This window comes from Poecilia formosa, unplaced genomic scaffold, assembly GCF_000485575.1.
Source record: "Poecilia formosa unplaced genomic scaffold, Poecilia_formosa-5.1.2 Scaffold126, whole genome shotgun sequence".
Classification (NCBI taxonomy): domain Eukaryota; kingdom Metazoa; phylum Chordata; class Actinopteri; order Cyprinodontiformes; family Poeciliidae; genus Poecilia; species Poecilia formosa.
Genome location: NW_006800065.1, coordinates 887,807 through 913,593, shown reverse-complemented (window position 1 = coordinate 913,593; position 25,787 = coordinate 887,807). Strand labels below are relative to the sequence as shown.

General features: G+C 39.8%; 1 protein-coding gene across 2 annotated transcripts; it reads right to left on the bottom strand.

The window, feature by feature from the left end:
• Nucleotides 1-825: 825 nt before the first annotated feature.
• Nucleotides 826-25,653, bottom strand: LOC103144434 (SITS-binding protein). 2 transcript variants are annotated; one of them, XM_016676084.1, is made up of 11 exons: nucleotides 25,400-25,653; nucleotides 24,621-25,315; nucleotides 21,938-22,109; nucleotides 10,621-10,828; nucleotides 10,389-10,539; nucleotides 7,962-8,159; nucleotides 6,347-6,615; nucleotides 6,132-6,268; nucleotides 5,301-5,422; nucleotides 2,851-3,030; nucleotides 826-2,714 (listed from the first exon to the last, which is right to left on the bottom strand). In XM_016676084.1, the coding sequence occupies exons 2-11, from the start codon at nucleotides 25,089-25,091 to the stop codon at nucleotides 2,541-2,543; spliced, it is 2,082 nt and encodes a 693-aa protein (XP_016531570.1). In that variant the 5' UTR covers nucleotides 25,092-25,315; nucleotides 25,400-25,653; the 3' UTR covers nucleotides 826-2,540. The 2 variants fall into 2 exon arrangements, with proteins under 2 accessions (XP_016531570.1, XP_007561484.1); XM_007561422.2 differs by having other exon boundaries at nucleotides 24,621-25,298.
• Between the last annotated feature and the right edge of the window lie 134 nt (nucleotides 25,654-25,787).

Genomic DNA, 25,787 nt, shown 5'->3' with positions numbered 1-25,787 from the left:
CTAATGAAACAAATCATTTTTTTTCTGACATGTTCTCACGTTCTCATCGTAGTCGACTGATCGTAGTTACACGTAAAACATGAAATTCATGTCTCTTCTCACAAAAAAATTATGACACTTATTAATGATGGTTTGAAAATTGTAGTCATTGCCAGATACTTTTCCAATGTACACCTGTGCAGTTGCAACCAGAGCTGTTGCTTGTCACGTGGGCGCTTACTCAGAAACAGGAATGACCAAAAACTAAGTATTTTTCAGTGCATGCTTCCACTGCCATGTTCCAACTTGGGGAGAGAGTATTTGGGGGGTAATGTGTAGTTTTACACACATTGTATTTTGCAAAAAAGTTGGCCAACTTTATGGCCAACATTGCCAGTCTGTAATATTGTCTGTATTGCTTATGGCTAATTGCAATTAGCATCCAATTAGCAATAGCAATAGACTGAGCTTTCAAACAAAGCGGCATTAAAAAAAATACTTGAGAGTAAAAAGATGTGTAATGCCATAAAGACAATTTGGGCACAGCTGGAATCAGGCATTCCTGCAAAAAAAAAAAAAAAAAAAGCTTCAGGATGTGACAAGGAAGAAGTGGCAAAAATGACCAAAGGACAAAAAGTGATTTTGCTGCTAACAGAAATTTATAGAAATACTTGTGGAAGGTTCTGGAACCAAAAATGTTTTCATTTGGTTTTGATCATGTCTATGCCATGTGAAACTCATTCTATCTGTTATTGTCCAATAAATGTTGCCAGTGATTCTACGACCCCCTCATGCCCCTCTGTGTCATGAAATCAACATGAACTTAAAAAATTAGAGGACCTGAAATAAGAAAATGTAAACTTTATTGCATCATTCTACAATCCCAATTTACAGAAAAGAGAAAAGATAAACACATGTAATGGCACAGTTGCTAAAGCTGCAATAATCCAGAAACACGCCTTAGTGTGTGAATTTTAAGTTTAGCACATTAATAAGGCATCTGGTTTGCTCCATCCGTACATTAAAGGACCGACACGTAAAAACTCTTCCTGCAACACGTTTAAAAAGAGCAAACACATTCTTTTAAGATTTCTCATCGGAACTAGAACTTCTCACCAGAAGGGCTTTGGAAAATCCTTGTGTGCACGTTGTACGTTCTGCTCTGTGACAGATTAAGACATCAGTGTGATCGCAATATGCTACGCCGCTATAAGACATTTGGTGAATTGATAAGCGTCAGTAGACCTGAGTGTATTGGCTGATTAGCACTGATATCTGCTCAGCTAATTTATACGGAGACACAAAGCCTGTAACATCGCTGCTGGCCAGTTAAGAGAGTTTTGCAGAGAACAAATCAGTTAAGAACAACTTTTCTAAAGATCTACAACAACCATATAAAAAGACAGAGTGGTTAATTATGGAGTAAAAAATAAAATCTTTTCTTTTATCTGGGCAGATTTTGAATTTAAGCACAAATCTTATAAGAGCATTGGTTCAGAACATTAATAAGCTATCAAACCGAAGAGGGTGACATAAGTGAATGAGGCCATCTAAAGGAATTACTAAGACACAGAGACTGTATTTGCATCAAATTTCCAAGGTTTTACCAATAAATGCTTAGTTCTTCCACTAACAAAACATTCTGAATTCATAACCAGCTCTTATCAATCGTTTAAAAAAAAAAGAAAATCAGATCTAAATGCAGAAATATGCACAGTTATAAAAAACAGTGGCTTGGCCTCAAGTTCATGTGAATACAGTACTAAGAATGTCCAAGAGAGCTGTACTAAATCAGTTAAACTATTCACTGAAAACATGCTAGTTGGTAATGAACTGTTGTAACAGCTTCACAAAAGCAGTGGGCATCCAAAATCTGAGGTACAGTCAGTCATAAAGCATCTGTCTCTCAGCTCTTTTGGTTCAAGTAAAAGCCTTTTTTTTTCCAATGACTGAGCAAGTCCTTCAATACCACAGTGCTAATATCCCAATTTGTGACTTTTGGTGTGTGACCCAGTTTTCTTCTATGAAGCAGTTCCCTCAAAAAAAAAAAAAAAAAATTAGCTGTTTCAAAAGTCTTCCTGTATTTTTCCATTTCTTCATTTGGTCTTCTTGGGAGATTCTTTTAAGCCAACAATGCTTTGTTCCTCTTTATGAAGAGAACCAGCAGCAACAAAAAAATAAAATAAAAATAAAATAAAAATTAAAGACTGTTGAAAGGCAGTATGTAAACACACAGATCTCTCAGGAACTATACACAAAAGAAAGATGATTGAATAAAAAAATAAAAGCCCAGAAAATCAACCGGAAGGTAACACTGATTAACTTAAAAAAAGGAAGAAAAAGATATCACAAAGAGAAAAAGGTAACAATTTCAAACTTTAAAGTGCAAGTATAAAAAAAAAAGTCTTTCTACATGTCATCTCAAGTCAGACGTTGAGACAGTGTCAATGGTCTTTAGTGGAAAAGTGCAAGTTGAGATCAGAACACTTTCAGAAAAATATTTTTTTAAGAATTTGACTCAAAACAGTAACAGTTGGGCGACTAAAGAGATTAGTCAGGACTCAGCTTCTCCGTAAGAAAACAGCCACATCCTCCAGAGGAACAGGGAAGCCCTCCAGAAACGTCCCGCCATCAAACACCTGCTCGCTCTGGCTGTCTTGCCACTGGAAGCCCCCGTCTGGTAAATAAATATCCCTCTGGACTGCCCCCTTCTCCACTATCGGTGCCACCAGGACCTGAAAGCACACGAGTTCAAACCAGTTCATTTTACCAAAACTGATCTGGTGGCCAATTGGAAGTTGGATGGGGATCAGAGGCTGGAAACGTAAGCTGGATCCTCTCCCAACAGAGAGGGATCAGGTGACTCTTTACCTCGTCTCCAATTAGAAACTGGTCATCGGCGGTGAAAGTCATGGGGTCGCTGGGACTGAGCCACCACAAAGGACGGTAGATGGGGTTTCCGGTCAACTGCCACTCCTCTGCATACTTCTCTAGTAGTGGAACCACATCCGTCTGGTGCTTTGTGATATAAATCCGGGTCAGATTTAACACCTGGAGGGTTGACACAGATCATAAAGTTGATGCGTACGGGCTTTTACTCTGACACAACACCACACAGCGTCGCTACCAGTCGGGTCAAGCAATGTAGTCTCTCTCTTTTACTTCTACGACTTCTTTTTTTGACTCACTGTTAGACGGTAAACCAAAGTAATGGCGCATTACTGTCCCTAACTGGTGTTGATCTGCATGTCATCTCTGAACAGGCCAACTATTATTTCGCTGCTCTGCTGCATTTTATTCCAACAGATATGCAAACACATTGTGTAAAACTGTCGCCTTGAGCACACCATTCCAATGGGAAAACACGGTAGTGGCCGCAGTATGTTTTGTGGATGCTTTTGTTCAGCAAGGATAAGGAAGCTTGTCAAAGCTGAAGGTTCATCTTCCAGCAAAGCATGCTGAACTGAAACTGAGAATCACATCCACTTGCCAGTTATGCACCACGTTGTGATGATCTACAATCTTACCAATAAGATACATTAAAGGCTGTGACTGTAACGAGAAAAATGTGAAATAATTTAAGGGGTATAAATACTTCATCAGCGTCCTGTGTTTAATAAAACAGTGCCTGCCAGTGCAGAGTGCTTCATTTTCCCCTTACAGTGGCTCTACTGTCCAAGCACTGCTCTGGACTGCATTTAGCCAAACGAATGTAGCATTCCTAAAAGGGTCACATCCTCCTCAGTGTCCCGTGACAAAAACCTAATTTGACCACATCTATTAAGAAGAAAATGTATTTTCATGAGCTGGGGATTGGGAACACTTGGAATGAGCTTGAACTGCTGCCCAGGTTTGAGTGAATCTTGCTCTAATTGAGAATCCAGGCGTGTGTGTGGCTTTGAGGTTTTCGCTGCTATTTGACTCCGCTGCAGTTGCTGCTGTGACCTGTCTGTGACTGCATAAAGTCTCACAGATTCTGGAAACAAGGTGCACCAAAGTGCAGTAAAAAAAAAAAAAAAAAAGCCATATTAAAGTTATTTACAACATGTATTTCAGCAGACTGTTTTACAGTAAACGTCACCTCGGTCTTGCATCATTCGACTTTATAAGCTGAATGCTGCACTTGCATACCAAAGTGGAAAACCTGTTGCTGTCTAATGTCTAGCAGAACTGTCCAAAAGCTCTATTTTTATCTTTGTCACGCAATACAAATTGCTACCAGTACGCTTTCCCCGCTTCCGTCTTAATCGCTATTGGTTCCGGAAAAAGTAATTCATCATTTTAACTCTGTCACAATTGTCTGTCATTAATGGAAACCTTAATTGCGACAGTAAAATATTTTTGCCAGAATTTGCCTTGGAATCATTATTCCAGTTGAGGTGACTCTAGAGAGTGAGAGTGAGCCATAAATCCAGAACAGGGATAGTAATTCAGAACAGATGGACTCTTAACCACAGGTGACTGAGATGACGAAAGACTGGAAGGATAGGAGGAGGGGTGGAACAGCTGTCATAGTCTAGAAATAAATAAAAAAATATATATTTTCAGGAATTTGAGCTCTTGCAAGTTGTTAGTAAAAGCATCATGATCCATCACCGGAGATTGGAGACCTTGTGTTCCTGCTGAGCTTGGTGAATTGCTAATTTCTTCTTTCCCGTGTAGAAAAAAATGTTACGGTGCTACGAAAGCATCAATGAGAACAACTGCCAGTATGCTACTTTTTTACTGTCTTTGTTTAAAAGTAGCTTCTACTGTAGCTTAATCTTTTTAAGACTTTTAAAATGCAGACATCCCACCTGTTTAAAAAAAAAAATCAGAATTGTCAGATTACTACAAGGTATGTCTGCAGAAACTTCACAGTGGACCGTGTCGCTGTGGTCCAAGTTTGGCCCTTTTTTTCCCTTAGCCACGGTAAAACATCACCAAGTTGTCTCCAGTGGGAAATGTATAAGCAGAAGAAAGGCAGCAGTTGTCATCTATGTCCTCTGCTTCTATCAAACTGTCTCAGAGCAGATCTTTTCCCGTTTGATGGGCAGCTTTTCTACCATGTCTTCCTTCCACTCAACTTTCCATTATTCTACAACCAAGATTGTGGAGAGTATAAGTGACTGCCGCACAGCTTGCAAATCAGCAGTTTTACCCAGAATCATTTGGGCCTAACAAGGTAACATTTTTGACAAAAAAAAAAACTTTTATTGTGATTCTATTTTTTGAGAAGACACAGTTTGACATTTTCATTAGCTACAAGACATAAACACATGAAATGTAACAGTATGGTCTGTGATTGGGTAAGAGTGTTGTCAGATTACAGCTGCATGTACCTGGTCCTCACCAAAGACCCAGGGTGGCGTATGGAAGCTGAGAACAGGAAGAAAAGCTGCTATCTCCAGCCACCGGATAAACAGCTCCTTATCTGTGACCAGGTCTCCAGACAGAGAGCCTCCTAAGAGAATAATAAGACACAACTCAGGGGGTGATACTAGTTCTAGAGCTGATTCACTGAAAACAACATTAAGTTTATGAAAAAGACAGAAGTAGATATGCATTACATAGATTTTAACTTTATGAAAGCTGGGCTCTATTTACAAAAGTGGGAGAGCAATATTGCTTTAAGTATTTACACGACAGCTTTAAAATCAACTACAACTTTGCATGTAAGGTTTACATTTTGACCCTGCTCCTCAGTGCTGCCAGTTCTTCATGTGTCAGACGAGTCTCTGCTCCAGCACCCCTGATTCAAATGATTTCATCAACTCCTCATACTGTAATTAAATGCTGCAGAAGCCCATTAATCACTGGTTAGTTTCAGTCAGGTGTGTGTCAGCGGGGAAACACCTAAACACACACAGCACAGTCAGCCCCGAGGGCCTCAGAGAAATACCGAATTAGACTTAAGACAAATTAATGGATCGCACTTTTTTTTCTTCTTCAGAAAGTGCCTCTTTTCTTTCTCCACTTCAAAGAAAAATAGTTTTCACCTAGACATCATCTGTCTGCTTGGCTGCAAGCCACCATTGAAGGAATTTAGAAAAGGACTGGAGTATGCTTGATTTAGTTTTTTGCCAAAAACCAAAGTTTGTGAATTTCAAAAAAGCATCTTACTAATCTTGCAAAAAAAAAAAAAAAATGTAATAAAGAGGCTGTTGCATTACCTACTGCATCGGGAATGAGGAAGTTGTATCCCACCAAGGCATGGTGCAACAAGGAGGGAATGATCGCCCTCAAACCCGTTGGACTCCAGTCAGATTGTAACGGTGCCATCTTGATGAACAGAGGCATGTGGCTTGACCTGAGACACAAAATGTTTGTAATTAGCAAACCTTGATATGAAAATATAAATACTTACTTGAAGAGGAAGATGCATTACCTAGTTCCAGCTGTCATGATGGTGGAGTCTCCTATGCTGGTGGCCATGTCAGCCAGAAGTTCAATGTATTTATCTCCACTCAGAGCCATCGGCGTTCGCAGGGCCTGCTCCTCGAACAGATTCCCCTCTCCCCCCTCCAGTACCACGTACTCCATCCCCAAATGGGCCTGCAGGGACTCCACTCTGTCCAGGAACCAGCTCACAGCGGCTGGGTTAGTGAGGTTCAGCTTTACGCAGAACCTTCCTCGCCACTGGGTCAGCACTGGGATCTGCAGAAACGGACCAGGAAAACAGCGTAAGCGATGCAGGTTTGTTTGATGCCACTGTAGCATTTCAGTTTTGTAAGATCTAAATAGTACCATGATAGTTTTTATGAACTTGGTTATATTTTTTTGAATGTGCATAGCGTAAAGTGTTTATATTTGGTGTCTATTTCACAATTTGAATGCCACTTATTCAAAAACCAGTACAAGATCGAGTGCTGCACAAGTAAACAAGTAAAAGTAATGACCCTGGGTCAACTTACCCCTTTGCCAATCCACAATTGCACCAACAGGCAAGCCCATAGTCATTTATGGTTATGCATTTGATAAAGCAACTTAAAAATGAGGATATAACAATGCAGTTAATATTAAAACTATCTTGGCCGTGGCAGATTTAGATAGTGGTGGTTTTAATTTGGCCGTGAATCAGCAAAAGAGGCAGGCATTTCTCAAAAAAAATAACCAAGTATTGTATAATGAAAATAATTGGCATAAGAACCTGTTATGACTAAACAGATGAATGCAGTGCAGCCAGAGACCCTCATCAGGGAGAATGAAAGGGAAGGAACAAATGAGCAGAAAATGAAGGCAGAGGGAACGACCACAAAATGGAATCTGAACCACAAACTGGAGATCAACACTTAGAGACGAAACTACAGTAGAAGCAGAACACCAAAAAGAACTAAACAAGTCAACACAAAGAAATTAAGTATTCAACACCCATCATGTGAGTAATAAACAGCTCAAAATAATGCAAAAAAAAAAAAAAAACACAATCTAGTGAAAACCAGAAGCACAAAATCCCCATTCATTATGACACTGGCCAAGTGAGTCCCTGTTGTTATGTTGTATTCGTTGGAATCTTAAAGCAATATATTTTTACAGCAGGCTCTAAATACAATGTGGAGAAGTACTTTAAATTAGTGGGTCAAATAAGGTACATAATGTCCTTGTGGCAGATACAAACCCACAGAGGATCACTACAAAATTAATTGTTTTCCTGGTAATTACTTCACCACATAAAACTTATTACTTTCTCAAAATCTGGGTGTGAGATAGTTGACTTAAAAACCACTGAATATAATTTTTTTAACATAGGCACAAATAAGAAAAAAATACTAATAATATTTAGTGATTCCCTTCAGACATTAGTTCCATCTTACGATACACATTTGTTTTTATTTTCACATGAGGCATTATTTGCAAAAAAAAAAAAAGGTAACATGTAGGAGAGTAAAATACTTTTTCACATGGAATATGGACAGTAATAAATCTAGTTTAGGTGAAATACTGTACATTTTAAGTGGTGTGACTGTTGAACATGGCGAATGTTTTTGCTGCTTGGTTCTCACCAGCTTCCCCTGAGCGGCTGAGGGAAGGCTGAGCCAGAAGTCCTCTGTGCCGTCAGTGAGGGAGGTGTGGAACTGCGTGGTGTCCACGCCCAGGAAAGGAGACAGGGTGATGGAAATGTTAAGAAGCTTGACAAGTGGGAGGTCCCTGGTCAGTCTCTTGGACATCCCTCTTTTCCTGCTGTTGAGGTAGTCATGGTCCTACAGAAGGGAACAGAGACGCCGAATGATGCTTACGCAGGTAACTCTCACTGTGGACAATAAAAACATTCAACATGCGTTCTCACGAACGGAGATTTCAGATTACGTAAGTGCGCAACCAAAGCTCTTAAGAATACAACGTTTTATCCCAGGATGCGAATGAACTGTGGAAACAAAAGATAGATTAACTCGTATTGTGTAAGTTTCTGGGTTTGCTTTGTAAATTATGTATGAAAGCATGATTAGTTTACGTAAGAAGAAACAAGACAAAACAAAAGCTCAATTCTAACCTTGACGTTTCGGAAACAATGAACGGAAATGAATTATGGTGAGCCAACGTAGTTGGTAAAAATCTTTGTGGGAACTGAAAAGGAAGAGCAAAGTCCAGCTAATGATCTACTTACTAATGATCTACAATATTGGATTCCTTTCAACTATACTTGTAAAAGTTTTCCATAACGCACTGTAGGACTCCTTGCATCTACTGTACATCAAAATAGGGGATGAGGACAGCAGGATGAAGACGCAAAGAAACTGCAGGTTAACAGAAAACCCGTGACTTTGGAAACGTCTCGTTCACCAACTACAGATATGCGTTATCACTCCCACGATCTACCTCCTCCCTTTGTCGTTTCACACCTACTGATCTGTGAAAAGGAACATACAGTTACCATTGTGTATTAACAGAACAAACACAGATCCATGAGCTCCTCATCTTTCCGCTCCAGTGCGGACTCCCAGTCAGATCGCAGCATCGCACTGGTGTCAGGATCACCTGCTGGAGTTGATCTTGGCTGAGATCCCTTTGAACCTCAGCACACCCAGTTCTTCGCCGTCCTGCAGTTACCACACTCTCAGCAACCCGAGATCCTTCTGAGTGCGAGGCTCTATTTATTTTCTCCAAACTATATTTGTTTTGTGGCGGAACATCACCAGGTATTGACATGGATCCACTTAACTGTGGTGTACGTTTCCGTGCAGGTCGGAATATCACTCAGAGGATGCTACTTGACGGACATGAAACCATAACATGCAATTCATATTATGCTAGTTTTATCCCAAAATAATTACTTGTTGGACTATAACAGAGTCTTCGAGGATGTTTTAGGAAGTTTTAGTTCTTTGCTTTGCCATTTCAGTGAACCTGTCCTCCCTCTTTTGTTCCCTGCCTGTTTCCGTCACAGTGGAGGTCCACTTAAAAATATTCCTTCAGCTGTGTCAGTTTTATGCACATGACCTGTGAACCAACCTCACTGCTCTAACTGTTAATGAGGAAGATCACGAGAGCCACACATTTTAGAAAAAGGACAAGTGAATGAAAACGCAAAACCATAAAAAGAAACAGTTGGACATCTTCAGTCAGTGGTTGACATACATTGCTGACATTTTAAAAACCTGACCCTACGAGATGAGCATGATGATGCCAGAAAGTGTGTTATCTGAGTTGTCAATGTGTCACATCAAAATAGACAATGTTTTAATGTTACACACACACTCTCTGCTGCATTAGCCAGGCTTTCCTCTAAATGCCACATAAAAATATTAGCTGCAGGACTGTAACTGTATTACTCAAATCAGAGATTTATGTATTAACTAAATTACCAAAATGTATTTTAGGTGTCAGGATGTTACTGTAGCTTCTTTCTCAACCTACTTAGACCCATTTGGACCAACTTGTTGAGGACAATATGCAGAATCTCCACTTGGGATAAAACATCTGACAGGAGAGTCTGCAGGATCGGATGAGGAAGTGACTGTTCTTAAATGTGTCACGTTGGTATCAGAGATTAAAATTCTCTGTCACACATTTCTCGGTGAAGGCCACAGAGAAATGTGGTGTGATTCCTGTTAATGCACTTCTTATCGTTAAAGCATATTCAACACACTCTAAGGATCAAAGTTGAAGCTGTTTGCTGCCATCTGGTGGTTCGAGTTACACTTTGGGTATCTAACGCCAAAATTGTATTTTATTATATTGTTTTAGATACATTCAGGCAGGAATGGGTGACAAAAAATCTTCACTGGATCTGTATTTGTAGCTATGTTGTAATGTGATTGAATTTTTGCAGAAAAGCAGTTTTGCAATGGTTATGGTCTTAACGCACTTAGGCTTTTAGATCAAAACTTACATCTGTCCCTCATTTGGCCTTTTAAGGGAAACTATTTAAAATCTAAACCTGAGAATCGATTTAGACTTCAAAGTCTAAGAAACGAGTGTACAGCATGTACCATTTCTGAAAGGAGGGTGGTGGAATGTTCATTGAGGCTAATGACTCCCTCCCCCAACTGGTGTCTCCTCAGACGATTGGAGAAGGTTCTCAGTTCCTTCTCCACTTTCGGCCCCGTGTCCACGTTGATGAGGAACTTCCAGAACGGCAGCCTGTCAGAAACACAGGGCTTGTTCATGACTCGTGACAACTGAAGGGGAATAAATTAAAATCTCTGTCTAACCCAAACTCACCACAACGTTTTCATGTTTGGCAGCTCCCTGCTAAGCTCGGAAAGCTGCTGCACAGCTTCCAGGTGAGCGGCTTTAACGTTGCGGGCCACACACACAGTGTACTGGAGAGGGAGGCGCTCCATACTAGGCAGCGACTTCAAGCAGAACTGCTGTCTGCAGTCCAACCCGAGCTGCACGGGGATGTCAGGGGACACAAGCACTGTGACTCCTGCATAGTGGGAAAAAGACAGGGCAGGGGGTCGTTAGTGTACTGCGTCGTTGTTGTCAGAACTAAATAAATACTACATTTGGCAACCTTTCGCGCGGATTTTATAAAACAGAGCCACACTGACACAGGGACTTAGTCACACACTTTGTATTCAGTTCTCTTGTTGGCTTCAAACTGGAGGCAGTGCGAGTGAGACGATCCGTTGCAGATTCCACTTCCATGACATAGTGTACGAGTGTTACTGAGACCTGGATGAGTGCGGCAGATTGTTGTGGGAGGCAGAGAGCGGGCTGTGTCAGCTGATATCAGATGTAAGAAAAACACTGCCTGAGATGAGCGGTGGCAGCGGCGCGCCGTTGAAGGAGTGTGGCAGCAGGTTGCACCGCACACCTGGGGTAGAAGAGGCAGTCGGGTAGTCGGGGAAAAATCCCTTTGCTAGCAGTGAAAATGCTCACAAATCTCACCTTTGACCAAAAGTTACCAGAACATGACTAATTTATGTTTTCGACTGACGCAAGCGATGAATTTTGGGAGAGAGACCATCTTTGCCTATACGTACGCAACACTATGAGTGGTAGAACACCATTGACATTACGAGGCACAGTGCTGGCTGCATCATACTGTGGTAACAATTTTCCAGCAGGGACAGGGAGGTCAGTCGCGATGGAAAGATAAACCTGAAAAAACTGAAAGCCTAAGAGAAGCATCTCTTACTGTTTGTTGTTGTAATATGATAAAGTATGAAAAGGTTCATGGGGTATGAATACTGTTGTGAGGTTCAGAAGATCGTTTGGCTTTGAAAATATAAAGAAGTGAGGGACAAATCAAGACTTTTGTCCTGCAGCGGAAGTGTCCCATGAGTGTAGACAGTCTTTGCCATCAGTGAAACGATAAAAAATGCATGGGAAAATTTTGTCCCCAGATGTAACTGTTGCCCTGCAAGGAATGTCTTGTCCATCTCAGGTTACCTCTCCCCTCGCCACTCTCCTGCTTTAAGCACCCGCTCTACCTCTCTGTTCTGTCCGGCTACGGGCCATTCCCATCTAAGGCCAGCAAAATCTGCTATCGATTGGTGTCGTTAACCCAGACTCTGACCCCGGCCCCTGACACGGGGGTTTTTCTGGGTTTTTGTTGGGGTTTTTTTTGCCACAAGCTGCTTAAAGTGCCCAACCTGAGGATTTCAGATTCTGCAGCTGGTCTATGAAGAGATTAAATAGTCTGAGAAGCTGGTGAGCGCTTGGCCTGCTTCCGCCACCCTCTCTGGTTTCAATGCCCTTACTGTTCTCATGCAGGCCACCACCAAAAGCGGGCAAGGTACACACATACCAGTTTATAATCAGATTAATAGTTTGAGAGATCCACATTTAAGTACTGCATAAGGCCAGTGAAGAGCCTTTAACCTGAAGGTAATTCTCATGTGTTTGCAATGGATAATGTCAAAGAGATACTGGTAACACCTCAGCTGCTTCTCACAAGGTATTAGGTCACCACTTCTCTCCGTCATACAGATTTAAAGCGCTAAATGTTGATTTTTGCTGATAAATAATTGTCAGATATAGTTGTCATTTGCACAACACAACCCACGATACCTGTATATGAGTTGTACTGAGTTTAACAGTAAAATACCGCAAAAGAATATTGCTGAATTAGTCTGCACTAAAGCAAACGTGTAGAGCGTGGCTGAAAGTGGAGCAGTGTAGAAAATGTTATGGCTTCGTAAAGGGATGAAGGTGAAACACAAGCGGTGAAAACAGATGAAGTGAGAGTAAACCAAACACCAAGTAGATGCACAAAGTGACGAGCAGATACCGCAGGCTGCATGCTGTGTTTTACTAAAAGGGTGCACAGGGCGGAACGTGTCGCTTGAGGGTGACTTCCAAAGATGCTTACAGTTGAAACCAGATATTTACATACAGTACACTGCATAGGAATATATTTGTGTAATCTTTTATTCACACCGTCTGACATTAGTTCACACTAAGGTTTTTGCAGTTTACCACGGTAAGATTTAGGGAAATTACTGAAAAATGGTGGAATAACAACAAAATTTATATCTTTAGATTTTTCACTTATTTAAATTTAGATGTAAATACATACATTTATTTGCTAATTAGAATAGATTAACCACAGTAGTTTGGTCTATTCCTGATATAGCTTTACCTGGCTTCAAGACTGCCTCGCTCACATTCACCTTTTAAACCCTTTCCCAAAATCTTCCATTGTAGTGCGATCAGGGTTTGGTGCTGGCCACTACAAAACACCAACTTTGTTGTATTTGAGGCATTTAACAATTAATTTAATTCTATTCTTAGGGAAATTTGGTCATTTGAAAGCTAAATTTGTCTCCAATCTATAGCTTCCTGGCTGATTTCTTGAGATGTTCCTCATAAAGCAATATATTTTATGTAATGCACTGGCCAAAACATCTCCAAAACACTGTGCCGTATATTTCATGCAGTCTATGCAAATAACTGGTTTGAACTGTAATTCCTACTGGAAGTAAAACCGAAGTGAGTCAAGGAAATGGGACAGCATCGTCCAAAACTGCAGAGATCCAAAGTTGTACTAAATCTTATTTTCTATTTTTATACAATCTTAACGGCTTTTGCACACAGCATGATGCTTTCTGCTGTCTAAGCAGAGTCTTATAAGCTCTTTGCTTTGGTAACAAACATCGCATATCTCCAAATTCACCACACGAGAGCAGGAAATGTAGAATTCAAAAGAAAATGACGCAAAATTGAAGCCTTGCGTAAAAGGCAACGTGGGATACTGAGGACGAAGCAAAAGGGGGCGACCCTATTTTTAGAACAATTATTTAAACATTCCTAGCTTCCCATAAAAAGAAGAAAAAAAATATCCACCAGCTCTCAAAGGTGAAATTATTTGCCTTACTGGAAGTATCCCCTTACTTTCAAAGCAGCAGCACAATTTAATGGGCACAAATGAGCGATTTGACACACGCATTCCTCAGTTTTACAGTTTGTGAGCAAGCGCACAAATCAAATAACTTTCACACAACGTGGAGATGCATGTATTCACTCACACACTCATGTACACTTTCTTTAGCGGAAAACTGCAGACATCCAAGAAAAACAGGGTAGGTCTTATGGCACCATAAAGGCTCCATGTACTTCCTTTTTGCTGGGGCAGAGGTGAGCACTTGGAGGTGGCATGTGGAGATAGATTGGTACACTTTCTCAGGGGTCTGAAAGGTTTTAATGTGGCATCTAGGGTCTCTAAAAGAGAAAAAAAAAAACACTGCTGCCTGAGTTCCTCCTGCTGCACACCAGATGGGCTGCACTCCCTTTACCTGTTATATTTATACTGTTATTTATGATGCCAGTGCACCCTGACAAACCTGACTTCAGTTTTAAAAATGTGCACAATGCTCAATGTGTGTGCACGTGCGTGTGTGCATAGCTGTGTGTGTGTGTGTGTCAAGGCATGAATTTCCTTAACAATGGAAATTTAGTTTCTGTGCCCAACCTCAAGTAATTGATAGCCACAAAACTGGGTTCCTGCCATGTTAGTAAATTTCCAATCCCCCCTTATTGAAACAATAATGACACAATGAGAAACCTTTATAGCTCGACTCCTCTCATCACTCCACTTTATTACTTTCATGATTTTGATGAAAATAAAAGGTGGTTGACTGGAAAATGTTTCAGATTAATGTTTGTCGAACAGAGTAGAGTTTGAGTTTCGCCATAAACTTACTGGTGACCTAATAAGGCAATTAAAACGCATAACTGGTTCTAAACATCTCCACTCAGAAGTCAAAGAGAAGTAAAACGAAACACGAGCTTTTTTTCCAGCTTAAACATACAAGCTTTTATCAATTATTTCATCTTAAGTAGTTTAAATATAACTGTATCTAGATGGTTACATATGCTGTTTGCCATAGTCTGAGATTAAATAAATCTGAACCTTTCCTGTTGTTGTCATAATTCACAGCTGTTTCTGTTTTGGTTCTCACTCGTATAATATAGTTATTTAAATCATCTTAATGTAATTTTTTCTTCCAACCTAAAACATACAAGACATGTCAAACAATAAGAGGAAGGTATTTCCGTTCTCAGCTTTGTTACCTCTATTATATATTAACAGTTTTCATGCTTCTTCAACCTTATAAATTCTGTCACTTGTCCCGACTTTTATACATTCTCCTCCTGCTCTCCAGTTTTCCATTCATTGCTGCTATTCCAGTTCTTTGCTGTAAGTTCTCTCTTAGTTTTTGAGACGCTACATTTCTGGCACTTTGTTTATCTGTGGCTCCTTTCATAACAGGGGGATTTAAGCTGAGCTGCTGCTGCCAACAGCTTAACATTGTCATTCTATAGATGAGAGTCTCGACCCGGTCTTTTAGTGTCTCTCTCCTAGACACTGACACTGGCTGAGCCTTTGCTGCAACTAACTGTCTGTGCTCTTACAATCTGAAACCAGCTCAAAGCTTATCGGGTTCACTATGTTTTTCTCTGCGATGAAGCCACTAAAGGAGCTATTATTGCCATTAACTTTTTACTTTTGTTTGTACTCAGTGCATCTGCTTCTTTTGTGTGTGTGTGTGTGTGTGTGTGTGTGTGTGTGTGTAATGCTCTGTCTTCTCAAATCCCCAGTCGGTCATTGTGGCAGATGGCCGTTCACACTGAGCCAGGTTCTGTTTTCGTTTCCTCTGTCGTTACATGCATGCTCAGTATGAAGGGAAGGAACCGTCGGCGACACAAAACAAGCAGCTGACCACTGTCGCTTTATGCTCGTCCAGGAGGAGCGACTGCTGCAAGTCAGTGACATAATGCAATCTTTTTTGTGAAGTGCCTTGAGATTACATGTGTTGTGAATTTGTGCGAAATAAACTGAATTCAAATGAAAAAACACCGATTATCTTACTGTGAACACAAGCCTTAACTTGTGCTGGTTCAAAGACATGAAATTACACTAAAGTCCATTAAAGTCTGTGGTTGTAATTAAACAAAGTCGAGCTATATAATGAAAGTAGCTTATCTGGTGAATTGTCAACAGATGATCTTTTACCTTCTGTTTTACTGGTTTTACTGAATCGTGAGTTTGTGCCTTCAATAAAACTTTAATAAAATACTTTCAAGTTTTGATCAGCTTTGCATATCATCAAAAAGCTCAGTTTGATTGCAGTGGAGTCAGTGCAAAAGAGTCAAAATCCAATGCGTGTCGGTTTTACGGCTCTTATCTCTGACTCAGTCATACTTGGCTCCTGCCTACTTGAACACACAAACCGTAAAGGAGCAGCAATCAACTATCATCCCACATGGAAAGACTGAGTCATAGAAGGAAACAAAGAAACATGGAAAAGAAATAATATTTCTAAGAGTCGTAGTTTGAAAAAAAAAACAAAAAAAAAACGAGACAAGCTGAATTTCAATCTAATTCCTCCTCTGTGTCTAGAGAAATGCAGACGACAGAGAAAAGTACTGACTCAGCACAACTTTTCCACGTTTTTTTTTTATTTATTTTTTTTATGTTACAACCACAAACTTTGATGTATTTTTACTGTGATTTTTATGGGATAGATCAGTTCATAAAATTGTAAGGTGGAAGACAAAGGATACAGATTTTTCAGTTGGGTCTGTGTTTGCTTTGGACCAAATAAGAAAGGCATTACCATATTTTAATTATTTGCTTGTTTTTTTGCAAGTCATATCAAAATTGTAAACATCCAGTAAAGTTATTGGATATTAGATGTTTTCCTAATCATGTAAAGCCCTATTATAAGTACACATTAGTGACTGTGTGTATTAACCTGATTGGTTCTGATACCATGTGTGAAAAGCAAGATCACAACACACAATCCAAACTTTATGACATGTCCCAGGAGAACTTCAATTATTTTTTTAATATGCAGCTGGCTGGTCATAATGGGAATGAACAAAATAGATTAATTATTATAAAGTTAGAGATGGATAAAATTCATAGTATTTATTTATTTATTTATTTATTTATTTATTACTCTGGAGTAACAACACTTCCCCAATATTCCTGCACACTGCCTGTCAGCCACCTGAAAGAAGTCTACGATTACATGAAAGACAAAAAATTTCTGTTTGGAAAAATAAACTGCTGGTCACAATAAACAGCAGCGTGGACACTAAATGTGTGATCATCACCATCTTTTTATAGAAGCATTGTATTAAAGGGGGCTCAGTGGCACAGACGTTGGCACTGTTGTTTTGTAGCAAGAAGGTTCCGGGTTCAATTCCTGGCCTTCACTCTCTGCCCTTCTTCCTGTTCTCCTTCTAACGATTATCTGTCCGGATGATCTCAGTTTCTTATGGAGGATATATCGGCTGGAGCAGTTCCGTTAAAAAAATGGGTGCCAAACGATTGAACACTTTCAAGCTAAGTATATTCTTGGAAAGTCTTTGAAGTTAGAAGACTTCGTTATCATCACCCTAATCTTTCACTCCCTTCACCGATTCTCAATGGTTGGTAAAACTAAATAACACTGAAACTGCATGCATTATTTTGGCCTTAGCTGTATGTTAATTATTTGCTTGCACGTGCTGTATTAAATTAGATATGCAACTTTTCAAAACAGATGCATGTCCCGGCAGGGAAAACAACTTTTTTAGGTGTTCCTCAGAAATGTTATTGTTAGTTTACATGCCGGTTTGGTGAGCTTTCTCCATTGGAAACAGAGTAAAATCCTACCTCAGCTTGAGCAAAATGTTGTAATATTGACTGATCTGCTCCTCGCAGCTCAGTTATGTTTGTATGGATAAAGACAGGTGGAGCTGCTAGACGTTCCTCTAGCTGCCAGTATTCTCAAATGTCAGCCGCTCCTATACTTCCATATATCCTCTATCTAATCTTTCTGCTTCTCTGCAAACACCTCTGCCCTCTTGGTTCTGCTCAATGCATCTGTGCCAACAGCCGTCCAATATTTGTGCGTCAGCAACGAAATCTTCAGTTTCTTTGACTCCCAGAGGTCCTATTAGGTTGCACGTGTCACTCAGACCCTACCACATTTATAATGTGCCCCACTGACTAACTAAAGTAAGTGAAGACAGGTCACATGCCCGGACCTCGTGTGTAATGGTCAAGGAGTTCAAGCAGCTGTCCTAATATTATATTAAAGCTGCAGTATATTTGCTCCCCTAAAGCAGAAACGGAAAGAAAGAGCGAACCGGAGGTCTAGCGAAGGCTTGAAGCCGAGATGGAATTTCTTAATGACATTAAATAGTTATATCACTCAGCAGAATGCTGCGGAGCTGTGGTCGCAGTTTTACATTTGGTTATTTTTGGAGTATTTCTTGAACCTGTGAAAGGGAAACGTTCAGACAGCGAGTCTCAGATGAAACCAAAACAGAGAAGAAGAAGAAGAAGAAGAAGAAGAAGAAGAAGAAAAAAAAAAGCAACAACATTCTTTTGATTTTATTAATTAAAATCTTAGTAACTCTCAATACTGTGGCGGAGGCCATTGATTATACCATCAAGTTCGAAAATGCAATTATTTTTAAATGTTAAATCTGTATGTTATCAGTGTCAAGTATCAAACCATGCTGCTGAAGAAATCAAAGCATTTTTGAAGCTTGTTTGTTGATAGGGTGATGGTAAAAAGTACAGCAGACACAGTTTGACATGATTAGACACCCTCCGTTCCTTCGTCTTCCCTCCTGTCCCTTTGTTCCACACACACACACACACTAAAGGTGATCCAGTGCGTGCCCTTTCGAGATCACGCTGTGGTGCGCCTGTTCTCATTTGAATCTCGTTGTCATCTGATGATATGGAGCTAAATATGGAGAGGCAGAAAAGACAGTTCTTGGTGCAGAAAATAGAAGCGATATAAGAATAACGATGTCATAGGGATATAAAAAAAGAAAAAGAAAAATGCGCCTCCAAAGCGGTTCAAAGACAGTAGATAAGTTATGCAGGTGCATGAAGAGGAGGCTTTTAAATATTTGGCCCCTGTTGTCTTGCAACTACAGCAGATCATAAAAAGAACAAAGAAGGGACTTGTTTTGAGTTATTTTGTTGTTCAGGGAGTAATAATTTGTTTAACTAAATGGTGAATCATAAAAGAGATAAATTTATAGAACTTGGCAGTGATACGCTGGAGTTTAAATGTCTTCACTCAGTATGAAACTACAGCACTGTTGTGATATGTCCGATAAGTCTGACCAGATGCAGCAACCAGACAGTAACTGTTGTCCAACAATTTAAAATGAAAAGTTCATTTAAAATGAAAAGTTTATGCTTTTGTCATGGTTTGAGTGCTGTATTCTTTAAACCTACTAAACACAAAGTTCATACCATTCATCTGTGAGGATGGGGAGAAAGAAAAAAAGAAAGAGAAGAACCAGGACTGACGGCAACATGAATCAGTTTTGTGTTAACATTCTTCCACAGAATCCAGGCCGACGTTCCAAACGTCATCATTTAACATTTCCACTCCACAGGGTGCATGGAGCACTGGGTGCTGCTACTGTTACATTTTCATTAAATTATCACACAATTTATTTTTTTTGTTTTCGTTGAGCTAATCACCTGCTGCAAAAAAAAAAAAAAAAAAAAATCTAAAAGTCTATGAGAGTTATGCACCAGAGCATTGGGGACCATGTTGTGTCAGCGTACACACAGTTGTCCCACCGTGTGCAGGTTTACAGACGTTTGAAAACTATAGTTTACGTAAATTGCATCATGATAACAAGCTTGTGCGGAAAAACTAATCTGAATAGGAACAGAGTAAAGCAACACAAATACACGATGCTGCTTGGTTTGTTATTTGACTTTTCATTGAAGTTCTTGTTCAGTTCTTCTCCAAGTTCTTAAGAGTCTAAAGCGCTTCATACAAAGTGAAAGTTTGTGAGACTTAAAAAATGAAAACTTCTGTTAAGATGTTGGTGTGTAGTTACAGTGCAGGGTTTCGGTGTGGTTTGAATGGCAATTTATTGTTTATTTGCAAAAGTTAAAATCAAATGTAATGATCAAAAGAGGCCTTTTTTTCATCAGTTACTTAATTTCCGTTTGGAATACAACAGATATTTTCTATCTGAATTAAAGTGCTGTGGTTCAGAAATTAAAACTAATATTCAGCAGAATTATGGAGAGAGATTTTATTTCAAATGAAGTGACTTGTAGCTGCAATCCATGCAATGTGAATCTCCTCCGTTTTGCATCACAAGTCTTTTATTAAGGCTGGAGTTATTCCTCTTGCACATGCATCTTTTTGTACCACAGTTTTTCCCTCCAGTAAACTTTCAGTTCATATCCTTAAATTCATCACTCTTGTGAACAGTTTGCCATCTTTGAACTTTAATTTTGAGGTGACAACTCTTGTTTTCAAATACATGTTCTTGTAACTTGTGCAATAAAACACAGCAAAAAAAAATCTTGGATTAAATATTCATTTTGTAGGCAAACCTTACTCACGAATTAAAACATCCTTGTACTTTTAAGATATCAGAGCTAGTTAATCTATAATGCCCAAACAAGCATCTGTGTCTTTTTTTTAAATAACAGTTTGCCCTGTTTTAAGTCTATTTACAGTACACAACATATCTGTCACAGACTAATCGGCCATATTTGAGATATTTTAAATCCCATGTGCAAAGATCAACAGAGAACCAAAATCTGACAAGGTTCTGTTAAGTTCGCTCACGTCTTACAAGGTTAAAAAAAATGGATTTAGGTCATGTGACTTTCTTGTTAAGGCCGCATTGGTTATGTAACACACTGAAATGTGTGTGGATTTATGCTATATGAACAGTAGTGATTGTGGTATAGAGGGTAAATTGTGCAGATTCTATTTTAGCCAGTAATAATCTGAAAATTACAGCTTGCCTTTGTGTGTCAGGACTGTCAGGTGATAACTGCGTGTGTGACGGCAGCGTCACACACGCAGTGTGTCTACTGCACATGTCTTCATTTTCAACAGATTTTCCGCTGGGATTGTTCAGAATATGCAGCAGCTCCATCCATCACTCCGTCAACTCTTTCCTACCTTTTGGAGGTGGCATGATCCTGCTGCTGCCAGCACCAAATGTTATGTTTTACATGTAAACAAATTCGTTTTAGGTCAATTTGACCAGAGCACCTGCTTCTGGATGTTTGCTGTTTCCCCAGCATGACTTGCAGCAAACTGCAACAGCGGCGTCTAAGAGTTATCTTTCAAAACTCGCTTTCTCTTGGCACTTTTTCATGAAGGTCAGGTTCATGGAGTTTAAATAGTTAATAGTTAATAATAGTTAGGTTTAACAATAGATAAATGGGATGAATAGACGTATACAGACAGATTTCAAGATCTGTTCTAGTAACAGTCAGTTTGTAAAACACCTTTGGTATGACATCACCACATTTATCACTGTGTTGCATAATAAAACATAGTTATTCAGCTTTAAATCTTCGAGGAACAAGATTTAATTTGTCGGGAGGAGCTGCTCAGAGGCCAAACACCAGATTAAGACAACTCCAGAGTATTAAGTTGCCAAGGTTAATGCTGTACTTTACCACACAAGCACATGTACACATTCCCCATCAGTCACATTAACCGTTTACATCCGCTGGCGGTTGCTGCGTTCCCGCTTTGCCCGCTGGATAAAATCTAACACCTCCCAAAAATAACCCAGGGAGTTAAACAAGTCGGGAGGGCTCTCATCCAAAACTGTCCTTTTAATAGAGACAAAAGGCAATTACTCCTGGATCCCAAAGAGTTAATTTAAGATGCCAAAGGTGGTTTGTTTCCCTTTGTGGTTAATCCTAAAATTAATATAGCGAGATGCCACAGACAGGATTATATTGCGCTCTATTTGAGGGTCAGACGACATACCGAATCAGCATTGTGATTTTTAAGTGCTGCTTTGAGAGCTGTTTCTTTATTATTATTGTTTAAACACGTGAGGAGTTTGAGATGCACTAAAACACGACAACACAACAGTCTCCGCTGGGCTTCCCTCACACTCTGCGATTGCAAATCTGCTAGTGCTGAGTCAGATTTCCACAACCCTTGTTAGAAGTGTGCAGAAACAGCTGACTCTGTGTCATGTTACACATTAGAAAATATATCTCTGTTTGTGTGTTTACTTTGTGTGTGTGTTTGTGTGTGTGTGTGTGTGTAATAAATTGCCACCGTACCCGATGAACCCAGGAAGTAGCGTTCCAGCGGAGAGCCATATCCGGAGGGAGCGTCCTTCAGATTGCTGACGACGTAGGGCTGCATTGTGATGTTCTGATCATTAATGGGCCAGGTCTGACCCTGGACATTCGCGCCGCCGTACCAGGAGACATTGGCCATGGAGAAGCAGTCCTGACAGGATTCAAACATACAGTCAAACGACGAATCACAACTTGCAAGCAAAAATGCAGGTAAAGATGCATAACAATAAGTTCAAATGTAAAAAGAATCAGCAGTGTTTTTCCTGATAGGGAAGCTCTGACTTTCTGCAAAGGGTGTCTGTTAGAGACTCTAAAAAAAACCTTTCTGTCAGAATAATAAAGAGTGTAGATTCCTTTTTAGCGCTAAATTAAAAGCACTGCAGCTGATTATATCTACTTCTTAATCTAAACTACTAACTGAGTTAGACCTTAATGCAATCATTTCCCAAAGAATAGTTCTTTAAAACTTGGTTTAATAGTTAGAAATGCTTAATTCTATTTGTACAAACAATTCACCCAAAGTGGTTACCCACCACTTTGGGTAACAAAGGAAGACTTGGGAAAAACAACAGAAAGCAACAAAAAAAGATACAATACAACTATTACGACCACACTTAAAGGTAGAACGGATGATTAGAATATTTATGCTGAAACACAGACGTGGGTCACATTACGGCTGTTTAAATTAGGCCTCAAAGACAGTTAGTTATAAATGCATCTTAAAACTAAGCTATATCACCTTTAGTTTTTTTAGACGCACGCTTCGTGTCTCAACACATTAAAATAAAGAAACCTGACTGCAGAACTGAAGAACCCAAAGTGCCGTGTGACGCAGGTACATGAAGCCGTCTAAGAAAGTAGAGTTTTCTGAAGGAAAGCCTTCGTGTGAAATGCACAAACATGTCAGCAAATCTGGCCTCCGTTGCCAAACGGTCACCTGAGAGGCTCTGCAGACGGCCGGGTTTCAAAAATTAGGACGACAAAGGCGACCTGGGCACGAAAAGATTTGCTGGGAACAGTCACGCCACAAGTTATATGGTGAGGAATGTTCCAGTGGGAACAGATTAACCTCCCAAAACATTGTAAGTGCTTCTGAAATTTAAGCTGGAGAGAGGGATGGGTGGATTACAGTGAGTAGACTATTGGATGCAAAGTTCTTAAAAGGTGCAATTAAACTGATTGCAGCTATACTATGGAGGCTATTATTTATATATATATATATATATATATATATATATATATATATATATATATATATATATATATATATATATATATATATATATATATATATATATATATGTGTATATATATATAAGAAACTTTGCCGACTGCATTGTGATTTTTGCAAATGTCAAATTTGTTGATTTGATTTGCTTCATTTTAAAATAATGCAATAACTCAATTTAGTTTTGAAATGGAAAAAATAAAAAATAAAAAAAATAAAAAAACAGATCACAAGAGCACACATTGGCATTTACCGTAGTTTAACTTGCTAGAAAGTTTATCTGGAGCAAACAAGTTACAGTTAAAAACAAACTTAAAGCTAATAGGTGTAAAATCATTTTTTCTTTTAGCAACAACACATTTTATACCATACAAAAACAAACTTCCATATGCACATGCAGTGGCATCACAATAGCCATATGGCTGCTGATCGTGCTTCTTTTAAGTAGAGCCATTCATATTTTCTAGTGTCTTTCTTTACATTTGCGTTTGTTTTCATTAGTTTTGCTCTTTCACTGTCTTCTTTTGAGAGAACCACAGAAAAACATTTTAAAGTATTGCGTGGAATTATTTTAAGCAAAACTGTGCAAAGACGACATACAGTGTGGTCAGTGTGTTACATTAAGATGGTTTCCAAAGTCCTAACAAGGTCTTCAAGCCCCACTATGACATCCAACACTTTGACTTAAGCACAGCTGAAACCTTTAGAACTAAGCTGAAGCTCAAATGACTAAGAATCTGAGTGAAAATTTGCCAAACGTTACATGCCTGACATAAAATTAATAAATGCAAACCAATTAGCTCAATTGTGGTCTCTGTGACGTCATAACTATAATTTCTTCCTTGTAAAGCTTTGTATTCAGTGAAAATCCTTACTGCATTATCCTGTGGTATTTTTCATTGTTTGCATATATTTTTTTGCGACAAAAACACACACCACAGAATTGTATCTTTAAATTCTTTCTGTAGCTTCTCATCGCCAAGTCAACTTTTCTAGTAGGTTTTTTTTTTTTTCTTTTTTTCTTCAGTCTCTGGGATGGAAATCCAACAAGTCGAACAAAAACACCGGTTTCCGGCCCTGCTGACATTTTAATGACAGTTTTCAGGTAGGATTGTTGATGTTGATTATTGCACACTGTGCTTAATCAGAAAAACTGAATGTACTTTTTTTACGATCATGTTTAATATCCGACACAATCAAATTATTTAACCACATGGCTTGGTCTGTAATTGCTATTTGAACTATGTTGCAAAGGTTTGAATGACAATTATTTTTGGACAAAAATTAACTGCATTTGCACATGAAGTCAGTAGCTGATCAAACAAATTCAGTGCGCGCAAAATGAAGCTGGAAACTTTTTTTTTTAATTAGTCCTATGCTGCGCGGAGTGAGATTTTCCTCGGTTGACTGACTGGATCTTGACCGGACACCTACCTTCAGCTCCACATGACAGTTCACCGGCGTCCAGGCCATGCTGTAGCACTCCGTCTCCGCATCCTCGCTCACCTCCAGCGAGATCTTCACCTCGGCCACCGAGTCCCAGGTGTAGCAGAACTCTGTTTTATTAAGCCAGCACAGGTTCCTCACAAAGGGAACCTCGACGTCGGGGTTCCCCACGTTCCCGACGTCTATCTCCACGTAGGTCCTGTCCTCCATCAGCGTCTGTATGACCAGCGAATGGGTTCTTCTCTCCCAGATCAGTCCGCTGAAAGTTCCCCTGAGGATCCAGTTCTTGTTGGGCTGGTCCACCACTTGCCAGTAAATAATCCCGATGGTCATTACGAAGAAGACAGCCACCCCCAGACAGGCTATTGCCCCTTTCCACGTCTCGTTCATCTCCTTCAGTCCCGTGTCCCATGTTACCTCCGGGATGGGACTGGGGTTCCTATTTCGAGCGTGGGGCATGTTTGTTTGTTTTTTTCAGATCAACAAAGAGTCGAACTTAAAAAATGCAAAAACATCCGTGTGTCAAAAATCTCTGTTGCATCATCATATCATACTCTTTTTTGTTGTTGTTGTTGTTGTTGTTGTTGTTGTTGTTGTTGTTGTTCAAACCAGTAAACCAGTCTACTCCTTATCTGTTTTGCGCGTAATTGTGCCAGTAACAGTGACCTGTCACGTGAAGAAAGCTGTGAGAACAAAAAAAAATATAAAAAAAATAAAAATAAATCCCAGCGAGGAGACGATCAAGCATGAATTAACAATTGACTTACCGCATACTGTCGCTGCTTTTAAAAGGCTTGTGTTTTTATATTGTATTGGCTGCAGTGAGCTCGTGAGCAGCCCCGAGCCGGGTTTGGCAGCAACATCTACGTTTAGCTCCTCCGAGTCTGCCTGCCGTGCACCTTCTGACGTAACACCGGGTTTTTCGGGGGAACGGCGGAGGGGGAGGTGGGGGATCAAAAAGGGGTTGGCAGAGCCGTGGAGTTGCCCACTGCGGGTGAGGAAGGCGCGGGCAGCCCGGAGAGAAGGAACCCCTCTCCCCTCCCAGTTCAGGTGCGTGCGCAACTTCTCCTTGCGCTCTCCGTGCGTAAAAACAGTTGAGAGATGCCATATTGAGAGTGAGAACATGTAAATTAGTTTGTTTAAAAAAAAATTAAG

What these genes read in the sequence shown, in the direction of transcription:
- LOC103144434 (XM_016676084.1), bottom strand. Translation starts at nt 25,091, where the DNA reads ATGCCCCACGCTCGAAATAGGAACCCCAGTCCCATCCCGGAGGTAACA. An exon ending in CTACTTCCTGGGTTCATCGG is followed by an intron (nt 10,829 to 21,937) that starts GTACGGTGGCAA and finishes CCCACTATGCAG; the next exon opens with GAGTCACAGTGCTTGTGTCC. An exon ending in ATCATGACAGCTGGAACTAG is followed by an intron (nt 6,269 to 6,346) that starts GTAATGCATCTT and finishes TTTGTGTCTCAG; the next exon opens with GTCAAGCCACATGCCTCTGT.